The 23,241-nt window shown below is 36.8% G+C and overlaps 2 protein-coding genes across 2 annotated transcripts; both read right to left on the bottom strand.

The window, feature by feature from the left end:
• Window positions 1–10,126: 10,126 nt before the first annotated feature.
• LOC143031499 (uncharacterized) lies at window positions 10,127–13,502 on the bottom strand. Its single transcript, XM_076195422.1, has 2 exons — window positions 12,984–13,502; window positions 10,127–11,531 (listed from the first exon to the last, which is right to left on the bottom strand). Exon 2 carries the CDS (start codon window positions 11,346–11,348, stop codon window positions 10,320–10,322), a length of 1,029 nt encoding a protein of 342 aa, XP_076051537.1. The 5' UTR covers window positions 11,349–11,531; window positions 12,984–13,502; the 3' UTR covers window positions 10,127–10,319.
• A 3,449-nt stretch (window positions 13,503–16,951) lies between these two features.
• On the bottom strand, window positions 16,952–21,252 carry LOC143031498 (uncharacterized). Its single transcript, XM_076195421.1, has 2 exons — window positions 21,112–21,252; window positions 16,952–19,211 (listed from the first exon to the last, which is right to left on the bottom strand). Exon 2 carries the CDS (start codon window positions 19,001–19,003, stop codon window positions 17,438–17,440), a length of 1,566 nt encoding a protein of 521 aa, XP_076051536.1. The 5' UTR covers window positions 19,004–19,211; window positions 21,112–21,252; the 3' UTR covers window positions 16,952–17,437.
• Between the last annotated feature and the right edge of the window lie 1,989 nt (window positions 21,253–23,241).

Below are 23,241 nucleotides of genomic sequence, written 5' to 3'. Positions count from 1 at the left end.
AGAAAAATATTCAGATAGGAAGGAGGTGATCAGTGAAGCACTGCAAGGATCTGTATTGTCTCCAATAATGTTTTCTATTTATGTGAATGACATGGATGAGGATGTGAAATGTTACATGAGCTTCTTTGCAGACGACGACAAATTGTTAATGAAAGTAAAAACTGAAAAGGATTGCAAAGCACTGCAGGAAGACCCGAATAAGGTACGGAACTAGAGTCAGAAATGGGAAGTGGACTTCAATATTAACAAGTGTAGCATAATGGAGTTTGGAAAAAGCAAAAACAGAATATCAGGACAATATAAAATTGGAACCAAGGAGGTAAAGAAGGAGAGATCTGAAAAAGATTTGGGTGTAATTATCTCAAATGACTTGTCCTATGACAAACAGATAAACAAAATTGTTGGAGAATCCTACAACTTGCTAAGATCAATAAAAGTGGCATTTACATATTTGGATGAAGAAATTATTAAAAAAATATTGGTCACACTGATAAGGCCTAGACTAGAATATGCGGTGACATTGTGGTCACCCAGTACCAAAAAAGATATAAAGAAAATAGAAAGAATCCAGAGAGCAGCAACAAAAATGGCACCTGCACTTGCAAACTTGTCATATGAGGAGAGACTGGCTAAACTGGAGTTACTGACTCTGGAGCAAAGAAGAAAGAGAGGTGACCTACTGACCATCTACAGAATCATGAAATGCACAGAAATACTCCATAGAGAGGACTTGTTAAACTGGGACAGGAGAAGCATAAGAGGGCATGGAAAGAAAATAAGAAAACATAGCTACAGAAGAGATCTGAAGAAAAACAGTTTTCCACACAGAGTGGTGGACACTTGGAACAAACTGGACAATGAAATAGTGTACACAAAAATCATTCATGAGTTTAAGAGCAAAATAAATACTGCAAGATACAAAGGCGGGACACCACAAGCGTAGCTCCCCTTTCCGCGAAATACAACCAGGTAAATACAGTAATAACAACTGTTTCCTTAATTTCACTGATTGGAATCATGCAGCCCCATAGTAGGCAGTAACAATCTTTGGGCCCTCCCGGTAACCTCTCCAAGTAGAAACATTGTACTGCTATCTATGGCATTAGTGCAGTAGTGTTTCTAATTTACCAGTTTCGAGAAGAGGCGGACAGCAGTTGTTGCTGGTTGATAGCTCACCTCAAGTGAAATACTAAAGTCAAAAATGGTTGAGAGATATACCTCTAAACAGATATGGGGTATTCATTTTCTCTGAATTTCCATCTTGCATAATGGTCACAACTACCTCTTGTTCCTACTTACACTTTGTGATGACTGCAATACATTACAATTATATAACATGAATGCCAATACATCTTTTCTCACCAAGATTAAATGCAAAAAATAAATAAACAATAAAAAATTACAAGGGCATATAAACAGAAAAAATAATGATTGATGACAATACAACATACTGCTTTGATGAATCCATAACAGAAGCTATTCTTTAGTTCAGCTGATACCAGCCAGGTATTCCATTAATTTCTGTCATTTCTTTAGTACAGAAGAAATTTCTGCTAGGGTTGATCAGTCAAGGTTTTGTAGGATTCCCACACTGTTAAAGATTAACAGAAATGACAAAGAATTATTTACTATTCATACAAGAAGGTAGGGTAATTGAATGTATACTGTTGACCATGAGAGGTCATATGCAGAATAACAATGTTTTTTTTTATCATGAAACCAGACAGGATAGGGGGAGGGGGCACTCTAGTTAGGTTAGGTGAAGTGGCTCTATGACCCATTATGGTTTACTTGGCCATTATGGTTTACTTGGCCAACAGATCGAAACACCCAACTAATTAATGTAAACAACTGAGTCTGGCGGTAAATAAAAACAAAGAACTAAGTGTCACATGATCTTCTCTCTGTTCATCATACTTTTAGTAGTCCATCAAATAGGGACTTCATCATTACGACAGTAGGAAATCAATGGAAAAATAACGCACCAAGTCACCAATTTTCGCCATGGATTTTATACGGCTTGTAGTTTTTTGTTTCCACAGAGGTTATCGAGTTCTTCAGTCGCGTAAGTTACTACTCACTCTGAGGGTAAAGTCGGAAGGTCTTTATGGCTGATATCGCTTGTAAGGCTTCCTCAAGCGTCCTTTTTTATTTTACGAGTTCAAATGACATGAAACTACCCAACTGAACTTAATTTATTTCAATTAATGTGTTTATTATTTGATCATACGCTATTCTCGTCTGGTTTTAAACCCTTATCCATATATTTTACAGGACCACCTTCGCAACTCGTGATGCCAAATGCTTCCACAAATTGAAGCAACAGAAATCGACGAATCTTTCGTCCTTATCGTCAATTTCTTTTGTATCTTTAACCCTTCCACTCCTCTTACTATCTAAAGTTACATGTTTTTACTACTGCCAGGCAATTCTATTCAGCTGAAGTGAATGTTAAGGTGTGAATTTATCTGAACTGTCTTACTTTTAATGTTCATTCTAGTTATCATAGATTTCTATTATATATATATATATATATATATATATATATATATATATATATATATATATATATATATATATATATATATATATATATACACAGTATTAATTAAGTATATATACAGAACGTTCGACATTAGTGTCTCCTTTTTCCGACTGTGGGATAAAAAGTTTATTTTACTAATGTGCCACATTACATTATTGTGATATATATACATATATATACATATATATACATATATATATATATATATATATATATATATATATACACACACATATATACAAGGGAGGTATCCAAAAAGGAAAAGGCATAAAATCATCCCCACCCATTCCATCCCTGAATACCCTCCACACCCCTCCACCCTCCCTCCTATCTTAGCACCTCCTGGATGACGGGTCATCCCTGCACCTTGTTCACTGCCCTGGGTCAGAAGCAGTGTCGCCAGACACAGCACATCCACAGCAAGGCCGCATAAAAGGAGAAGACGGGGAGAAATCCCTTCGGGCTGCGTCAAATTTTGCTCACACATACTACCTCACCCCCACCTCATGCATCACAAGATCATCCATATACAACCATTCTCCATTCACCCCTGTCTTCTGTCCTCTCCCGTCCTTCCTCAACAGACATTCCCCTCTTCCCCAAAGCCCCCTTCACCCCATCCATCCACCTCATCCTAGGACGTCCCCTCATGTTCACTCCCCCCACAACTGCCTTCCATACATCTTTTACTAGTCTTTCTTCACTCGTTCTTTCCATGTGTCCAAACCATCCTAATACTCTTTCATCAACCCTATCTCCCAACTCCCTTTCCACCCCTGTTCTCCTCCTCACCTCCTCATTTCTCACTCTATCCAGCCTAGTAACCCCCATCATACTTCTCAGACACCTCATCTCAAACACATTCAAACCCCTCCTCTCTTCCTCTCTTATGTTCCATATTTCTGCCCCATACAGTGCTGTTGGCACAATCCTTCATACAGTCACCTCTTAGCCTCCATTCCCAAATGTCTATTCCTCACTACACTCTTCAATCCACCAAGGCATTTACTCACTTCTCTCAATCTACATTCTACCTCCACCTTCACTCCACCTTTTCCTGCCACATTTGCACCCAAGTATCTAAAACAATCCACGTAAAGAAAATCAAGAAAGACAATTAAATAGAAGAGACCTGAAAAAGAACAGCTTTCCCCACAGAGTAATAAACATCTGGAACAAGTTGGACGAAAAAGTGGTGTGTGCAAAACAATTCATGAATCTTAAAACAATATGGATAAAATGAGATATGAAGACGGGACACTACGAGCATAGCTCCCCTTCTCTTAAAATACAACTAGGAAAACACACACACACATACAAGAGGACATGCAGTGAAACTCAAAAAGGATAACTACAGAAGAGACCTGAAAAAGAACAGCTTCCCACATAGAGTGATAGATGTATGGAACAAATTGGATGAAGAAATATAGTGTGCAAACACAATACAACAATTCAAGAACAAACTTGATCTTGCGAGATACAAAAACGGGCCACCACGAGTATAGTTCCCCTTCCCGTATAATACAACTAGGTAAGTACAAAAACACACTTGGTTGTGCGGTTGGTAGAGTCTCCGGCTGTCACGACAGCGGTCCAGGTTCGAATCCTGCCCAGGGCTGATATAATTTCAGTATCACTGCGCTCCGAGTCGTTACTCCAACTCTCGTGGGCGGGGAGTTGGGTGTGTGTGTACGTGTGAGGTCACACGAGCTCTGAGCTCTCTTCCGAGAGGGAAATAGCTGTCGATCACGAGTCCAACACGTGATCCAAAGACCATGGTGGTGAATACGCACACACACATCCCTAAAGTTTTGTACAGTATTTATATTGCCTCGTGGAATTGTGAAGGTAGCATGGCCTTATAGAATCCGTTCTGGGCATCATATACAGCTTTCGTTGTGTTGAAACTCTAGTATCTAGATGTCTGCCTGGAAGGCAAACTCACATGCTGAGTCTAGCAGATCGACGTAGCGTTGAGCCTCTGGGGAGCCCAATGACCGTCTAATCCAATACTTTTTCGGAACTATGACCATATGCCGACACCACGTTGTGGATGTCCCGATAAAACCTGGCCCGTTGCTTTTGTCAGTGAGCGAGAACTAACCCAGGCATGTGAATAGCCGATGATATTGAGCTTTGATCTAAAATAATGTTCATTACTTTACATAACCTGAAGGAATGTAAGCTCGTAAATGTTGCCTTAAGCCAGTCTTCCCTAAGTTGAACGCTGTTTGGCTTACGGCAGGTGACCTGCGATGGATATTTACTTATCATTATCATAGATATATATCTTTGTGGTTTGGAGGTTTGGACACCTACATCTATTATCCTTTGGATTGTTGGACCTCAAATGACTGTTTTGGCTGTTCGACTCCATGCCTTAGCGAGGCGGGAATGCACCAGCACGCTAGCAATCCCTCGATTATATCCAACTCTTTATAGACGATATAATTTAGAAAATCTATTAATTCTTTTGGTTGTGCTGCTGGTTCCCGCTTTATTATACAATATTTATTATTAAAATATTAGTATAGGTATGTTTCGCTGGTTATTAATCTCTTACCATCGTAATGGTGGCATAGAATATTCTTTGTGTGTTGTACATACGTATTTGTAATATTGTTTATTTATTATTATTGAGATACATGACATTATTATATACATTATATATCATACATTATATTATATACATTATTGTGAGAACCAAGTGTTCGTTTGGGCGTGTATGTTTCCTGCCAAATCTGAGCGTGGTCGCGTGACTCGCGTCGCTTAGCGTCAGTCTTGATTTTGCATACGAAGGAACCGCACTCTCGTTTTTTGTAGTGCTTGTCTCTAATACAATATTTATCATTATTGCATTATTTGACCGTTTCATTGGCCACCCCAATACATCATTGTTAATTCTTCCTTTTATTTGGGTGGGGGAGGAACTTTTAGGATAGCTAATCAGTTTATGGGGGGTTAAATCCTTTCCATATTGAGTATCAGAGGCCCACAATTTCTTTTATACTCACTAGGCATCTCCTGTTCGCTGTTTTTCACCGCTCCAGCACTAATCAGGAATGCAATTTATATTTTAAATAATGTAAAGACGTGATATACCAACAGTGAGTTAATTGATCCGAATACAGAGTGAGCAGCCAGTAATTTTGGTTCTACTGATTGTAGGCAAGCAATATCTACGTCAGGAATGAAATTTATATTTTAAATAATGTAAAGACGTGATATACCAACAGTGAGTTAATTGATCCGAATACAGAGTGAGCAGCCAGTAATTTTGGTTCTACTGATTGTAGGCAAGCAATATATATGTGATTATATCTATTTGAGTCATCATACTTCTCCTTCATAATGTTTGTGGTGGTTGATATGGATAAAGTACCTAATTGTTTCTTCACACTGTCATCAAAATGATCAGGTTAATGTCGCTGTCACTGGCGAATTTCTCTCATAGTATAGTTACAATGGCGAAAGCGTGAAAGGAATTTTTCTATCTTCCACGAGTGAGCTTGGGCCTTGTGTAAAACAGGAACTGGGGTCGCAGATTAGTGATCTTTCCTATCCTCGGGAATCAGAACCCTTCCAGGTTTCGAGGCTTTTATAGTCTCTGTGGGGAAATGGGTAAAGGCTTTGCGAAGGTAATCCTACGGTGACCGAAATCAGTGGGTTCGAATTCTACATGCGACTATCATAAAAATTATCATATATGACACACAGGAAAACCCACAGTCTGAGAAAAAAAAAAAAACTTCGAATAAAGAAGATTCCTATATTTCGGCTATCAACTGTAGCCCTCTTCAGGAAAGTACATTAATCTGTACATTTGTTATTATTTACTATTCACCTGTTTGTTTATTACTTAAATTTACCCACTTATTCTATTTATTATAATTTATTTGTTTGTCTATTTATCATTATATTTTTTCGCATCCTAGTTATGGACCAATTAAAAGATCTTCTGTCGGCATGTTTCTCCTTTGTAATCGTTTGTGAAAACCTTGTGACAGGAACACCGGAAGAGTGAAAGAAGGGTGACTTGTCACACCATGTAATTGTTATTTCGAACTATATATTTTTTTTTATTCAATGCCAAATAAAATTATTATTATTCTTATTATTCTTATTCTTATTATTATTATTATTATTAATAATGATAATGATAATAATGATAATAACAAGATGCTTCATACGCCTTTCAAACAGTTTCGAGTCGATCTTGATTCCTATAATGTCAAAGTCGGCTGTCCGCTTTAATTTTTTGGTGGTTTGTATATATTTCCCCCCAGTTATTGCATTAGTAACAATTGGGTGTATTGTTAGCCTTTAACTTTACCATTAAATGTTGAGTGTGTGGTTGATTTGTTGTATTGTGATTATATACAATGTATGTAAGAACCAATGTTGAGCCCACGCGCGCTTTAATGAGTTTTGCCGCCAAATTTGAGTGGGCAACGAAGCGTGGCGTCAGTATTGCCTTAACCTTCGAAGTGTAAGCACGCTTTTGTATAATGTGGTGAACGTATCGAACAGCGACTCAATACACTATTTCCCAGCGTGAAGGTGCTTTTCATTGCCACCCAACACAAGTTATCAACAAGCAAATGGTCATCAGGAGTCAAGGTCCAAGACCATGAAAAAAAAATTCACTTCGATATGGAAATAAACTCATCTGCTGGGATTCGAACCCCCGCCAGAGCGGAATGCTTCATGTAAAGCGAGGACTGTACCGCCTGTACTACACTGACCCTTCAAAACAGAACGAATTAGTTCACGGATTAATCATTCTGCCGAGGGCACTCGGGTAGAACGTGGTATGTACTATATTTCATCAAATCCTTTATGCAGGCTAGTCTTCCGACAAGTGTTTGTGTCATTTTGTCAAAATGACACGTGATTTCGGTGTCGATCAACATCACGTCATAAGCATATCTGCTAATGGAAGTTTTTGCAGATATACAATAGATCAGACATGTAGATATCGAACAACAGGTGTCCCAGTACGCTGTCCTGGTGAACTCCCAAATGAATCTAGTACCTGTCCCTGTAGTTGCTAACGATATATACTTGCCGGGTGCGGGTTTGCACTGGAGAAGGGCTGGTAAAGGTAGAGGAATTTGGTCTGGGAATCTACAACGGGATTATCATTTTTCTTTCAAAGTGTTTTTGACGGTGCCAGAAGATACAGAGAGAAGTTACCCCTGTAGCGAGTTTCCTGGCCAACTTCGTCAACCCCTTAACCCATTCAACTCCGATGACAAGATTCTTGTCATTTGGTCAAATAAAACAAAAAATCATAAAACACCAAAATGTTTGATCAAACAGCACCAGAAAAATATGACGTCAGTCCTCCTCGCTTCGCTGCGAGCGAAGCGAGGAGGACTGACGTCATATTTTTCTGGTGCTGTTTGATCAAACATTTTGGTGTTTTATGATTTTTTGTTTTATTTGACCAAATGACAAGAATCTTGTCATCGGAGTTGAATGGGTTAAGTTGCACCAAGAGATCTAGCCCTGAGGAGACGACGCTCTGTCTGTGTCCAGTCGTGGCTCGGTGGTAGCGCGCGCGTCTGGTAACTCCTCGGGAATTTCGTCGTCTGTTCGAATGCTGGCCTCGGCGCAGAGGTTAGGAAGGATATCCATTCTGAGTAATGGCCCTCCGGCCGCTGCTTACCTCGGATATGAGGTAACTTGTACATCATTGTGTGATGCATCAGTTTCCCCCGGGGATCGTCACCGCTGTGGCATACCGTGGCCACAGTCTCCTGCACCCATAGATGATTTGTTCCAGACCAACCGCAAGGCTGAGGTCCAAGCGGGTACCAGCCGCGCAAACTACGAGGAAAAAAGCAAAATCTATCTCGGGAATGGGCTGTAGATCTCTGTCAACTTCAAATTCACCTTTTTATATGAGAATTGAAAGCCAGCAACTGCTCCACACCTGCCAATTTCAGTAGGTGACATAGAAATAGTCCCACACCAATACAACACAGATAACAGTCCAAAATTTCATCTCAAAGAAATCTGTTGGAGGGCCTTAAGGATGTTGCCACTTGCTGTGGAGTTATCAATTTTCTCACTTTGTGAAATTCGAGACAACAATTACTACTCTGAGGACTAAATTAAAGACATTTTATTCGTTCCTCTGGTTCTGTTTTCATCCTATTTCTATCAGTCTCAGAATTTCACCCATTTCCACTTTCTTTCCTTATATAACTGTTATTTCAGGGCATCATGATTGGTATTTTCACTACACTTTCCTTTGTTATCATTTTACACTCCTATGAAATCCTTCCTTTTATAATCTTTAATTCAGAGAAAACCAATCTGTTTCCCAATTCCAACTGCTATGGCCCTATATCTACATCTTCAACTGTCTGATATGTTTCATTTTATCTTTGTTAAAACAGAAATAACTAACGTGATGAGTATTATGTGAGTATTAGAAATAGTTTATAATTTTGAAAAATGTGCTTAGGTGGACTTCAGCCCTTGAATAATGCTACATATACATACATACATATACCAAAGGCTTTTTCCCCCTTACACAGGGGGGTAGCCAAAAAGAAAAAGGCATAGAAACCATTCCCACCCATTCCACCCTCCTCTTGGCACCTCCTGGATGACAGGTCATCCCTGGGCCAGAAGCAGTGTCACAAGGCACAGTACATCCACAGCAAGGCCGCTTCATAAATTCGGTGACCCCCTCCTCTCCGTACCCTCATGCAGAAAAGAAAATGGGGTGAAATCCCTTCGGGCTGCATCAAATTACCTTTCATACATACTTCCTCACCCCCCCCACCCCCAACCCACTCCCCCTCATGCATCACAGCCTCATCCATACACAGCCCTTCTCCATTCACCCCTATCTTCTGTCCTCTCCCGTCCTTCCTCAACAGACATTCCTCTCTTTTGTAATGCCCCTTTCACCCCATCCATCCATCTCATCCTAGGACCCCCCTTCATATTCACTCCTTCCACCTCTGCCTTCCACATCTCTTTTACTAATCTTTCTTCACTCATTCTTTCCATGTGTCCAAACCATAATGGTAATTGCAAATAAATTATTCATTTAATAGTACAGAATCAGTGCTAGAGTCTTTGATGATGCCCACAAAGTTTATATGGAAGTTGTTTGAGAATTATACAGACTCAAGTGAACCCAGAATTTCCTATGCCACATGCAGCTATCCAAAGTTTTGTTAAAAATTGTAAATAGAAATTTTCCAGAAAAGGTCAGTTGCTGAAATTTCACAATTTGCTTATTGGCAATACCTTTCAAATTACTGCTTATAGCTGGATACTTGAGCATGGTTCTGATACAGAAGTATATGTATATATATATATATATATTGAGTGGAAATGGCCAAAGTAAGTATGGTAAAGTGATAGCCTCTTTGGCTACTACAGTACTAGTTACTCATGTCTACATGTAATAACTTGTTTTGTTTTTCCCATATATAAACATTCATATATAAAGAGTTATAATGTATTTGTTGACCTCTTGTTTATTTTTTTTTCTCTACAGACTTAAAGAATATCTTTATTAGAGTTCATACCAAAATAAATTTTGAAAAATTAATGGTCAAGGAAACAAATATAACAGGCACACGTTTATCTAAAATGTATATATATATATTCATTGAAATGTCTATTATAAAGTGTAACAAATAGCACATATGACTACCAAAATAACCTTGCCAGTTAAAATGGTGTAATCTGTAAAATCTTTTGTTTACAGAACAGAAATCTTATCTTTGTACTGAAAAAAATCATTCTAGTCACAAACCTGCACTTTAATTTCAGTCTTCAAATCCCTGTCCAATAAAATATCAACCGAGCCATCAGTGTCTGATGTATAATGCAAAGTTTCAAAATCTTCAGGCACTTCACATTTAGGTACCAGTAAGTTTGAAGGTCCTGCCTGCGTTTTTTCACCTCTGTGGATATTAAGATGTCTGTTCAGGCTGCCCGGCTGCGTAAACGCAGCCGAGCAAATTGAACATCGATGTGGCTTTTCTCCTGTATGGGTTCTGACATGCTCTCTTAAATAGCTCGATCGGATAAATGACGATTCGCAAAAAGAGCATTTGTACGGCTTTTCGCCCGTATGGGTTCGGAGATGCATTTTCAGGGTCCCTGCTCTAGAAAACTTTGAATTACATATTGAACAGGTATGACGGATTTCATCTGTATGTGTCTGTAGATGTCTTTTCAAATCACCTGTCCGAGAAAATGCATAATCGCATATTGAACATTTGTGAGGCTTTTCTCCCGTGTGGGTCAGAAGGTGACTCTGTAGAGTTGACGACTGAGAGAATGTCGAATCGCAAAGCGAACACTTGTACGGTTTCTCACCTGTGTGTGTCCGAAGGTGCGACGTCAGACTTCCTCTCACGGAAAATTCAAAGCCGCACACGGAGCACTTGAACGGTTTTTCGCCAGTGTGTGTACGAAGGTGCGTTTTCAGTGCACCAGATTGAGAAAACGCAGAATTACAAAGCGAGCATTTGTGGGGTTTTTCGCCCGTATGTTTACGAAGATGTACTCTCAAACCATCGGCCCGAGAAAAGGCGGCATTACAAAATATACACTTATGAGCTTTTTCGCCTGTATGGGTCACCATATGCACTTTAAGATGAGCTGCTCGAAGAAAAGACGAGTCACAGAGTGAACACTTGAAACGTTTCTCGGCTGTGAGTGCATGAAGATGCATTTCCAAGTCCCCTGCTTGGATAAATGCAGAATTACATACTAAGTCTGTGTGTGGCTCTTTATTTGTATTTGCCATCTTGTCAAATTTCATGTAATACTACTTCCTCACTGCAACAAGCCCTGTAGACACTTCTGATTACAATGAGGTGGGACTGTTCAGCAGGATGAGGTTCAACTATTGAGATGTCTTACATTTCTCTGCCACCTCAACATCATGATCACAAATAACTTCTTATCTCTTGACAGGTCATCTCCATAACAACCATTTCTGAAACTGCAAGGGGTTTGTTACAATTTAAAATAAAATATGATAATACTCCCTAACAAAAAAAAAAAAAAATCATACATCAATGTAAAGATTTTGTTTCCTCTCTGTTCAGTTATACTGGCGTGTGAATATTCTATATGACTTGTTAGTAAGCTGAGATAAAGTTGGAGGATACAGCTTTGGAGGTTCTGAGGTGGAGACTGAGATGTAATTGTTTGTTATATGATGTCTTCTTTACCCTTGGTTTGTTATTTCAGCTGTGGCGCCTGTTAGTGAATGTCTAAAGTTTTTTATATAATGATGTATTAAATGATATAATACAATACTGAAAGAGATTGTAGGACACAGGTACAGTTGAAATAGGACCACAAGTAAACCTGAGATTGTTTGGTCATATTATGAGAATAGGCAAAAACAGATATCATAAAAAATATGAGAGATAACTGAGGTGTATGATTTATCCATTAATAGAGGAAGATATTTAAAAAATCAAGTTATTCTCAAGAAACATGTTTTAAGTCTCATACATTTAACTCTAAATATATAAAAAGTAAGATTACTTAATCATAAAACTTAAAAAATTGAATGCACATGTTCAGGCTTTCCAGTTTTCCAATGTTGAATTTCCCAATGCTTAGTAATAATTTATTAATAATAAACAATAATTAATAAATGAATGAATAAAGTAAATCAAAATAAAATGTACAAAACCATATTTTGTTCTAAAAAAATATTTTTCCTCACTGGACACAGATTTTTGTATACAAGGTTTCAGGATTTTTGGTGCATTTATACTGTTTTATCAAGTGCAAGCTTCAAAGTAATTTAATGTCTTTGAATAATGACTTAGTCAAGGTAGTCAAGTGGTGTCATGGTCCCAACTATAACCTTGATCAAAGCTTTTAACCATGAAGTATACTATATTAATAGTATTAACATGATTTCCTCTGTGGAAGAATTTTGAACTAATTAATTGTTTCTTACACGAGATGGAATCTCTTACTCATTCCTCAAAACACGGTGTGGCACTAGAAATACTTGTACAAATTTTTTTTCCAAAAGAGGTCATATTTTTACATAATCATTAGTAAATACAGCCTCACATATGGGTATCTAATGTCTGCAGCTGATATTGTTTTGCAAAGGCTATTGAAATGGCATTCTAGGACACTGGTTCCTAGATTGTGTTGTGCACACTGTTAGGTGATTTGGAGTTTGTTTAAATAAGTACAAAAAAGCTAATTCTGGCTCATAACCAAGCAGGAGAATAATGTCACCCTGCTAGTGAACTTTGATAAGTATGAAATGGTTAACTTTATTTGGTTTACAAACAGGAATAGATACCAGTGAATGTATACATTTGTTTGATTTTGTATTCGGTAATTTGGTGATAGTCACTCCATATCATATCTTACACTTTAAAGTATGAAGCAAAACAAAAATTATTTGAATGCTTACGTTCCAGTGACTATAAAAGCTAACAACTTGAGAATAGAAATATAAGTTGGGTTACTTCTTCTGCCTGACAGGAAGCCATGTTTGTTTACATTCTCAATTACCCCAAACTCGTGTGTTTTAACATACTCTAAAATTCATTTAAATTAATGTGGATTTTAATAATATCTCTATTGCAAGCGAAAAATAAACTTGAATGTGCACGTGATATATGTGGTAACGCCACAAAAAAAATACAAAAAAAAAATCCAACTGACATCAAACTTATAATTCAGTTTCCAATTACAGAGAAGTAATGCGTGAAAGAATTTTAACTGATACCTTTGTTAAAATGCTTCACGGTACGTAAATTCGATAAACATATTGTGTACGTTGTATTTAAATTCGCATTAGTTTGGAAATTAATTTGGGAACATGAAGTATAATCAATGCACATGGGAATCACGAGCGACGGTCTTCCAACAATATTAACTAACCTAACTGAAACAGGGAATTTTAAATTTGCTAAAGATTATATTCTCTTCATAATTTTAATTTACAAATTGCGTAAATGTTACTGATATATGGGAACACGAATTTAAGTGGTGTTTCAATCCTAGGGAGTCATTAATATTATCGGACTGTTGTTTCATTCCCACTCCTCGTCAATAGTCACGGGTCTGAAATAAAACCAGTAGGTTCCTCCAATGTTTTTTTCGGTAATACGTACCTCCCAAAGATGGTAGACAATATTCCTATAACAACTTCTCATTTAATTAATCTCATTCGTATTTATGTGTCCTGGATACACAAATTCACTTTTTCCTATCTCAAATTCGCCCTTGTAATGCCAGTTCCACGAGTGCGATATAAATAGGTAAATACACATATACACTGAATGGTTCCCAGTAATCTCTCTTGATAGCGTATTGGTTTACGTCACTGCAACTTTGTTACGGGTTAGCTGGGCTCGAATCCTCGGCTCGTCCACGTTCCAATTTCCAACGGAAGCCTCACTCGAGCGATTCTCAGTCTCGACTGCGATGGCATGGAATTAAAAGTGATTTGTGGTTGAAAAAAGAAATAGGTAAATACTGATACGTGATACTTTCAATCACCAATCTTACCAAACATCCATTTAAGAATGCTAACTCTACTTAAGGGGTTGAGAGATTAGCATTCGCAATCAAATAATTCAAAAAAAGACAATACATGTATACTAATGTGACTCTCAATTGAATCCTTAAAACACAAATCATATATACCATACACAAACTATGTTGAAGTAAAAAAAAAAGTGGGTTATCTTGTTTGGATATGGCATTAATATATCTGAGATGTTATGATTAGCATTTCTCTATTTTCATCCTTTTTCCTTCTGCAAGGTAATCATCTACTGTTTTCTCAATTGAAATAATTGATGTCCAGAACTCTTCTAGCCTTTATTTTGGGTACCACTACATAGTCCACTAATGCCCTCTCAACTACTCTCTCTTCACTCTTATCCTTGAATTGTTGTGCTTGTCCTAATTCCTCACAATGCCAAACATATACTGTATCCACTATAATTCATAAGAACATAACATAAGAATGAAGGAGACTGCAAGAGACCATAAGGCCTACATTAGGCAGCTCCATATCCATCACCACCTGTCATCCCCATCCATAAAGTTGTCTAATCATTTCTTAAAACAACTGATAGTTTCAGCGCTTACTACATGGTTACTAAGTTTATTCCATTCATCGACCACCCTATTAGTAAACCAATTCTTGCCTATTTCCTTTTTAAATCTAAATTTGTCCAGTTATAACCATTACTGCGAGTCCTGTCCTGTTGTTTTAATATGATGACCTTGTTTGCATCACCCTTGTTAAAGCCTTTGATCCACTTGAACACCTCTATTAGATCACCCTGCACTCTGTGTCTTTCCAGAGAGTGTAAGTTAAGGTACCTAACTCCTTGTTACTACATCTATCAGTTCATCTACTACTCTAGCAATGGAATCCTAACTTCACTACATCTACATTCCTCCCAAAACTCTATGCTCATAAAGAAAGAAAAAAAAAATCTTTACACTACCATGCCTATATACACTCAGAGGCCTATATCTGACATCATAATTTTTGTCTATATTACCCTCAAAGACTCTTCACTCAACACCATGCACACTTAACATAGTTTCATTGTCTAAGTAGGCTGTTTACAAATACTGGATTAATTTCTAATATCCTCTTGCCCACTATATAACTGATTTTCTACCAATTTATCTTCAATTTTCTTTGCATTTTTACTTTTTTATCATTATATTACTATTTTCTTTTCAAAGACGTTTAATATTAAGATATTCTGATTTTCCATTTATAGTGTGCCTGAAAGGTAATGCTTTTGTTTCTTTCTGAAACTATTTTGGCCAGATTGATTAGGGAGATGACTTTAATAATATGGAAAATAAGTATCATTTTGAGTATATTTTGAAAAATCTTAAATTTTTTTGTCCAGTAAGGAAGCTGCAGTTATTGTTATAAGTCATTACAATGAGCTTTTCCCAGTCAAGTGTATTTTTTCTATGATAGAAGCAAGTTGTAGTCACTAGATGTAATAAGAACATAAGAATGAAGGAGACTGCAAAAGACCATAAGGCCTACACAAGGCAGCTCCATATCCATCACCACTGGTCATCCCCATCCATAAAGTTGTCTAATAATTTCTTAAAACAACTGATAGTTTCAGCGCTTTCTACATGGTTACTAAGTTTATTCCATTCGTCGACCACCCTATTAGTTAACCAATTCTTGCCCATTTCCTTTCTAAATCTAAACTTGTCCAGTTTATAACCATTACTGCGAGTCCTGCCCTGTTGTTTTAATATGATGACCTTGTTTGCATCACCCTTGTTAAAGCCTTTGATCCACTTGAACACCTCTATTAGATCACCCTGCACTCTGTATCTTTCCAGAGAGTGTGTTAATGTGCCTAAGCCTCCCTTTGTAAGGTTAATTTCTGAGTCCATGTATCATTTTGGTCATTCTTCTCTGTACTGATTCTAGTGAATTGATGTCCATTTGAATCAGTACAGAGAGGAATGACCAAAATGATACATTGTCTCAGACATTTACCTTACGAAGAGAGGCTTAGACACCTTAACTTACACTCTCTGGAAAGACGCAGAGTGCGGGGTGATCTAATAGAGGTGTTCAAGTGGATCAAAGGCTTTAACAAGGGTGATACAAACAAGGTCATCATATTAAAACAACAGAGCAGGACTCACAGTAATGCTCTTATCAACCATTACTGATATTATTGTGGCTTGTTATAAGCAAGCCAAATGTACTTCCATGCCTTGCATGAACTCCTGTATGCAGGACTAATTTTTTCCAAGAAATTCTATTAAACAACTTCTTACATTATCATGTTCCACTGTTATCCAAATAATGTTTCAAATTCTTGAAAATTCTAGAAACAAGTTATTTTAATGTAATATTTTTGGTCTATAAATTATGTCTAAATTATATGTTTATGGCCAATAAGTCTAATGTAATGTGAAGCTTTCCAGGAAAATACCATCTGATCTGCTCCATTTGGCAGGTAATGTGTAAACATTGTCTACTCATGTAATTTGATGATGAATAAATGAGACAAGGTTGAAAAAGAACTGTAAGGTATTCATTAGTTTCCCCCAAATAACTCGTATATACTTTCTCTAATCATTTGCATCTTCATAGTACTTTGCACAAACATATTACTTGTTTTGGTCTTTTCAGAATGACTGCTGATAATTGCTGCTTTGCTTTCACCCGTGGCTGCGTCTTCACCCCCCACCCCCGAACTTTACCTGAACCTAATTTTTTCCCCTCCATACCCTTACCATTCTTCAAAACTTGGAATCTGTATCAATAGTACTTGGACTGTTAAGAGTAGAAATCATTAGCTATGGGCAAATATAGGAAGTACAATAAATTAGACTCAAACTTCAATTTTTTATTCTTGGGATGGCCCATTTAATATTTTGTGCTTTGCCCAGGTATACATACAGTTATATCACCTACTACTCCTGTTATCTACCTTTAGTAATAACCTATTTTGGTTAAGCCATAATTACTGCATGCCATTCTAACACAAAAAAGTGTATAATTTCTCATACATACAAGATTCTCTGCAGAAACAGAGAAATAGATATATGATTTTTCTTTTCATGGCTAAAGAATAGTCATGAATACTCTGAGTATTTTCTAAAGCTCACTAGGCCATGGAAACAAATTTAATGTGCAATTTTGCATCTTTATCTATGCACTGAAGTAGCTAAAGAATTACACAGAATACAATCTATGTATGACTTACAGCATTACTCTACAAGTCATATTAGCCTAACCTGTAATAAACATGGTCTTCATATATCTAAACTGATTTATGCTGGGAAAAATATCTGCTTCTCTACCTAGAGTTTATCAACTCACCTATATATTGATCTACTTTCATTTCAATCACTCATCTCTTCACCTGAATTGTGTTCCTCTTCTTTGATTTCTACTTTCAGGGCTCTGCTTAACAAAATATAGTTGGAACCATCAATATCAGTTGCATAAAGCATTGTGTGAGGGTCTTGATGTGTTTCACTTTCAGGTGTTTTACATTCATCATGTGTTTCATAATTAGGCAAAGATTTTGAAGGGCCTGGCTGAGGAGAGTAAGTACCAAAGGTAGTGTCTCTTACATCCTCTTCAAATGAGTGTGTCTTCAAATGTTCACCAAGATTTACATAAGAAAGTTCTTCATTGCAAACTGGGCACCTAATATGTGTATCATAGGTGACGTCTTCATCCTCTTCAAATGGGTGTGTCTTCATATGTTCATCTATATCTTCACAAGGAAATTCTTCACTGCAAATTGTACAACTAACTACTTCATTAAGATCATATGTGGTGTCTTCTATATCCTCTTCAAATGAATGTGTTTTCATGTGTTCATCAATATCTGCACAAGAAAATTCTTCACTGCAAATTGTGCATGTAACTACTTTATCATCAAGATCTATTTTAATTTGTCTATTCAATCCTTCCTGCTGTGCAAACGCATTAATACATAGTCTATTTTGTTCAGATAATACATCAGAGTGTAAGCGATAGTGCCTTTCTAGAGCCATCTCCTGAGAAAATGTTAAATGACAAACCATACATTCATGACTTTTTCTGTCTTTGTGGGTATGAAGGTGCCTGTTCAGACTTCCTGGCTGAGAAAATGCAGCATTACACATTGAACATTTGTGCGGTTTCTCTCTTGTGTGTGTTCTGAGATGTTCTCTTAAATAACTTGACCGAATAAATGCCGAAGAACAAAAGCTACATTTGTACGGCTTTTCACCCGTATGGGTACGAAGATGCATTTTCAGAGTCTCTGCTCTAGAAAATATAGATTTACAAATTGGACATACATGAGGTGTATCATCTGTGTGTGCCTGAAGATGTCTCTTCAAATAACTATTTCGAGAAAATGTATATTTACAAATTGGACATTTGAAAGGTTTTGCACTAGAGTGAGTAACAAGGTGGCTTTGCAGACTCGCTGCTTGAGAAAATGCCGCATTACAGAATGAGCATTTGTGAGGTTTCTCACCTGTATGTGTGCGGAGATGAACTTTCAGATTCCCCGCTTGAGAAAATGCAAAATTGCAAACTGAACACTTGAAAGGTTTTTCTCCTGTATGCGTACGGAGGTGTCGTTTCCGAGCGCTGGAATGAGCAAATGCAGAATCGCACAGGGAGCATTTAAAAGGCTTTTCACCAGTGTGTGTTCGGACATGTTCTTTCAAAGAACTTGCTCTAGAAAAAGTAGATTCACAAAACAAACATTTGTGAGTTTTTCCATCTGTGTGGGATTGGAGATGCAAATTCAAATAACCTGCATGAGTAAAGGTTAAGCTGCAAACAGAGCATTTGTGTGGTTTTTCTACCGTGTGTGTCCGAAGGTGCCTTTTCGAATTTCCAGCTCCAAGAAACACAGAAGCAAAAACTATTTCTTTGTGTGGTTCTTTGAATGTGTTGGACATGTTACCAGACTTTACCTATTTCATTCCATTATTACATTACACTATCCCAAGAGTTTCATGATTGTCTTTGTACTGTTGTCAGATTTACTAAGTTCTCTGCAAGAAAGAAACCTTGATTCATGAGTCTCACAGTTATCTGCCACTTTCATTTCAAACGCATGAATAATTCTCAAATTGTTGTCTTGTAATTTTCTTCACAGTAGACACTCTGAAATTGTAAAGCACTTGTTATAGTTGTGAAATTATAAACAAGAGGGAAATATCTTTGCAATAATTGTGTATACATATAAAATATATTTCAATTGAATGACAGTATAGACTATCAGTAACATGATACTTTCCAATTTATATTTTGTATCAATACTTTCTGGAAAAAAACTACAATTAAACCTTATGTGCTAATTCATCCACCTGTTGCTCTACTGCTAAAAGTAAAATCGTCATTTGAATGAAATTGCAACAGCTTTCAGTAAATGATTCATATCCAATCACTATGTCTTGCTGCACTTCTGACCCAGGGCAGTGGGAGAGATGCAGGGATGACCCATCATCCAGGAGGAGCCAAAATAAGAGGGAGTGAGGGGGGGATGAATGGGAGTAATGTTTGTGGGGATGGAATGGGTGAGAGTGGATTTTATGCCTTTGTCTTTTGACTACCTCCCTTGCAAGGAGGAAAGAGCTTTTGGTATATGTATGTCTTATTATGAAAAACTTTTTTAATATAAGATGGAAATTTCAAAATTGCAAAGCCCTAACATAAAGTTGAGGAATCTAGGTTTAAATATTATCCTGGCACTTACTAGTTACACTACTTTTCAGCAAGTTTACTTTTCTGGCAGCAAAGATTCTGTCATGTTCTTATGCCACTAAAATATGGATGAAGCACATGAGAATATTTACAATCTCACATAACTTTGGGGGCCTCCATGCCCAATACATTAAACATCTTGGCATACTTTCTATGCACTAGATGAGATGTAAAGATATATTCAGCATACCCAGAAGAATAGAAAAAGAACTTCGACATTGCTTTAAAAAATGGGAAAAATAAAATAAGAGATACAAATTTGCCATAACAAATTTTGGACAACCCTAAATTTTACAAAAAATAAAAAAAAATAAAATGAATGAATAGAAAAAGAGAACAGCTACAGCAATTAACAAATAAATATATAAGCTCTAAATACTTTGAATAGCTTAGGTGATATAGCCCAAACTGGAACAATGTATGTATTCAAATCTAGATATGATAATTAGAAATCAAGGATATAAACCAAGATGGATCTATACATGAATTTGAAGCTAGGTAGGACCTATTGAGCATTCCTCCTTATCTGTATACTAAAGTAAATAAATACATAATCCCAATAGACACACATGAAGCACCTGGAATAATGCAGAACAAATTACTATTACCATACATTCATAATCATAAACCTTAATCCCAAAGAAGAGCTAAACTTCAAACACAAGAAAATTGAAGAAAATAATACAAGTTTAGTCTAGACACTGAAGTCTGCTAAACTTTTACCAACAAAACTGGAAAACTCATGGTGAAAGAAGACCAACCAAAACCATCACACTATCACCTAAAACATCTGGTGCCTGATACTGGAGCTTTTGGACACTTAAGATTATTGGGAATTATTTTGTATTCCTTGTGTTTCCACCATTCCCAACTCTCCAAAAAACCTACAGTGTATTATCTATATCCCCATGTTAATAATAAAAAACTACTAAAGTAACAAATCTGTATAGATTTTGTTTATGTTATGGTAAAAAACATTACACAGAACATCAATCTTCCTGATCTCTATGTAACTTTAGGTACAAATCAGTTATTTTTACATTAGGTAAGGTAGGTTAACTAAACAGCCCATATGAACCTAGTTTGGTATATTAATATGGTAGAAATGTATAAGATTTTAAAACTATCAGTAATGTATTAAAGTAACTGTTAATTATAAAATTGGTGATTTATATTGCATTGTATTACAGAAAAATGAGCATCTCTGTCCAGAACATTTTACCTATTTTGCTTACAACTAATAAACACCAGCCTATTATATAAATCTAATGTAGGTCAAGGCGCACATGAAAATCCTTACACTTCACTTATTATACGAGAAAGTAGGGTAGGAAATTTTCAGGAAAACAAAACTTAAGTTTTCCTTTTTTTTCTATGTGACTTAAGTAGCCATGTTTGTTTACATTACTCAAAGATTTCACAAACCCGTGCTACTAATGGCCTCCCGCTTTTTTAATTCTACCATTTTGTCTTAGAAATAAGAGACTTGTGTGCGTTATGATAAGATTGGCACTTCGTTCTTCATTTCGGGAAGTTATACAAAATCCTTTAGATGATAATTATGTTTCTATGAATAAAACATAGAACAGAAATACAACAAATTTACAAATAAAGAGGGCAAAGCAAATGTCAATTGAAATATCCAACTCAAATACTGTTATTATAATTATACTTATATATATATATATATATATATATATATATATATATATATATATATATATATATATATATATATATATATACATATACATGTATATATGTGCGTGTGTGTATATACATATATATATATATATATATATATATATATATATATATATATATATATATATATATATATATATATATACATATACATGTATATATGTGCGTGTGTGTATATACATATATATATATATATATATATATATATATATATATATATATATATATATATATATATATATATATATAACATTGAATGGGTCCCAGTGATTAGAGACACATTTTAGCAACCACAATGCACTTTAATTCTAAGCCATCAATATCGGGAGACCCAATGGAGCCACATGCAGAAATTGAAATGCGGTACTGCCGAGGACTCGAACTCAGCGATCACATGACAAGTGCAGTAGTAATTAACCAACTACGCTATCAAGAGAGATATAAGTTGAGCGCAATTTTTCTTATATATTTGTATACCCAATTTCCATATACATGAAATTTTGCGTTCAACCCATCTCCACTATGATAGTACAATTGCAAGTATACAAACGCGGAAAAGTATTTGTACAACACTGAATGGGTCCCAGTGATTAGAGATACATTTTAATAACCACAATGCACTTTAATTCTAAGCCATCAACATCGGGAGATCCAATGGAGCCGCATGCAGAAATTGAAATGCGGTACTGCCGAGGACTCGGACTCAGTGATCACATGACAAGATATTCCCCTCTTTCCCAATGCCCCTTTTACCCCAATCAATCTCATTCTAGGTCGACCCCTCATGTTCACTCCCTCCACCTCTGCCTTCCACACATCGTTTACTAGTCTTTCTTCAATCATTCTTTCCTTGTGCTCAAACCATCCCAATACTCTTTCATCAACCCTATCTTCCAGCTCCCTTTCCACCCTCGTTCTCCTCCTCTCCTCCTCATTTCTCACTCTATCCAGCCTAGTAACCCCTAGCATACTTCTCAGACACCTCATCTCAAACACATTCAAACTCCTCTCTTCCTCTCTTATGTTCCATGATTCTGCCCCGTACAGTGCTGTCTGCACAATCACTCCATTATACAATCTCCTCTTAGCATCCATTCCCAAATGTTTATTTCTCATTACACTTTTTTTTAATCCACCAAGGCATTTACTCGCTTCTCCCAATCTACATTTTACCTCCACCCCAACTCCTCCCTTTCCTGCCATATTCGCACCCAAGTATCTAAAACTATCCTCTTCCTCCAGTCTCTCTCCCTTAGTACTCACTTCCAGTATGCTGCCACTCTCTCCCCCTATACATCTTTTACCCACATTTACCTCCAACTCCCTTTTTTCACACACTTTCCCAAACTCTGTCACTAACTTCTTCAATCCCTCTGATCCTGTTATAAGCGCAGTGTCGTCAGCAAACAACTGGCTTATCTCCAATCCCTGACCCACTACCATTGCATTTACCTCTCGCACCACCCCATCCATGTAAAGATTGAACAGCCAGGGCGACATAACGCATCCCTGACGAAACCCCACCTTTACCTCAAACCATTCACTCTCTCCATTTCTATTCCTAACACAAAATCTCTTCTACTCTCATGAAAACTCTTGACTGCTCTAAACAACTTTCCTCCTATCCCATATATCTGCAAAAGCTCCCAAAGTGCCTTTCTGTCTACCCTGTCATAAGCCTTTTCCAGATCCATATAAGCCAAAAAAACATCCTTACCTTTTCCTA

The sequence above is a fragment of the Oratosquilla oratoria genome, chromosome 12, assembly GCF_046742065.1.
Source record: "Oratosquilla oratoria isolate Oo_2021 chromosome 12, ASM4674206v1, whole genome shotgun sequence".
Taxonomy (NCBI): Eukaryota; Metazoa; Arthropoda; class Malacostraca; order Stomatopoda; family Squillidae; genus Oratosquilla; species Oratosquilla oratoria.
This window is presented reverse-complemented; position numbering and strand designations above follow the sequence as displayed.

Bases quoted from the DNA above. Each gene is read 5' to 3' on its own strand.
- LOC143031499 (XM_076195422.1), bottom strand. From the start codon at position 11,348: ATGAAATTTGACAAGATGGCAAATACAAATAAAGAGCCACACACAGAC.
- LOC143031498 (XM_076195421.1), bottom strand. From the start codon at position 19,003: ATGTCCAACACATTCAAAGAACCACACAAAGAAATAGTTTTTGCTTCT.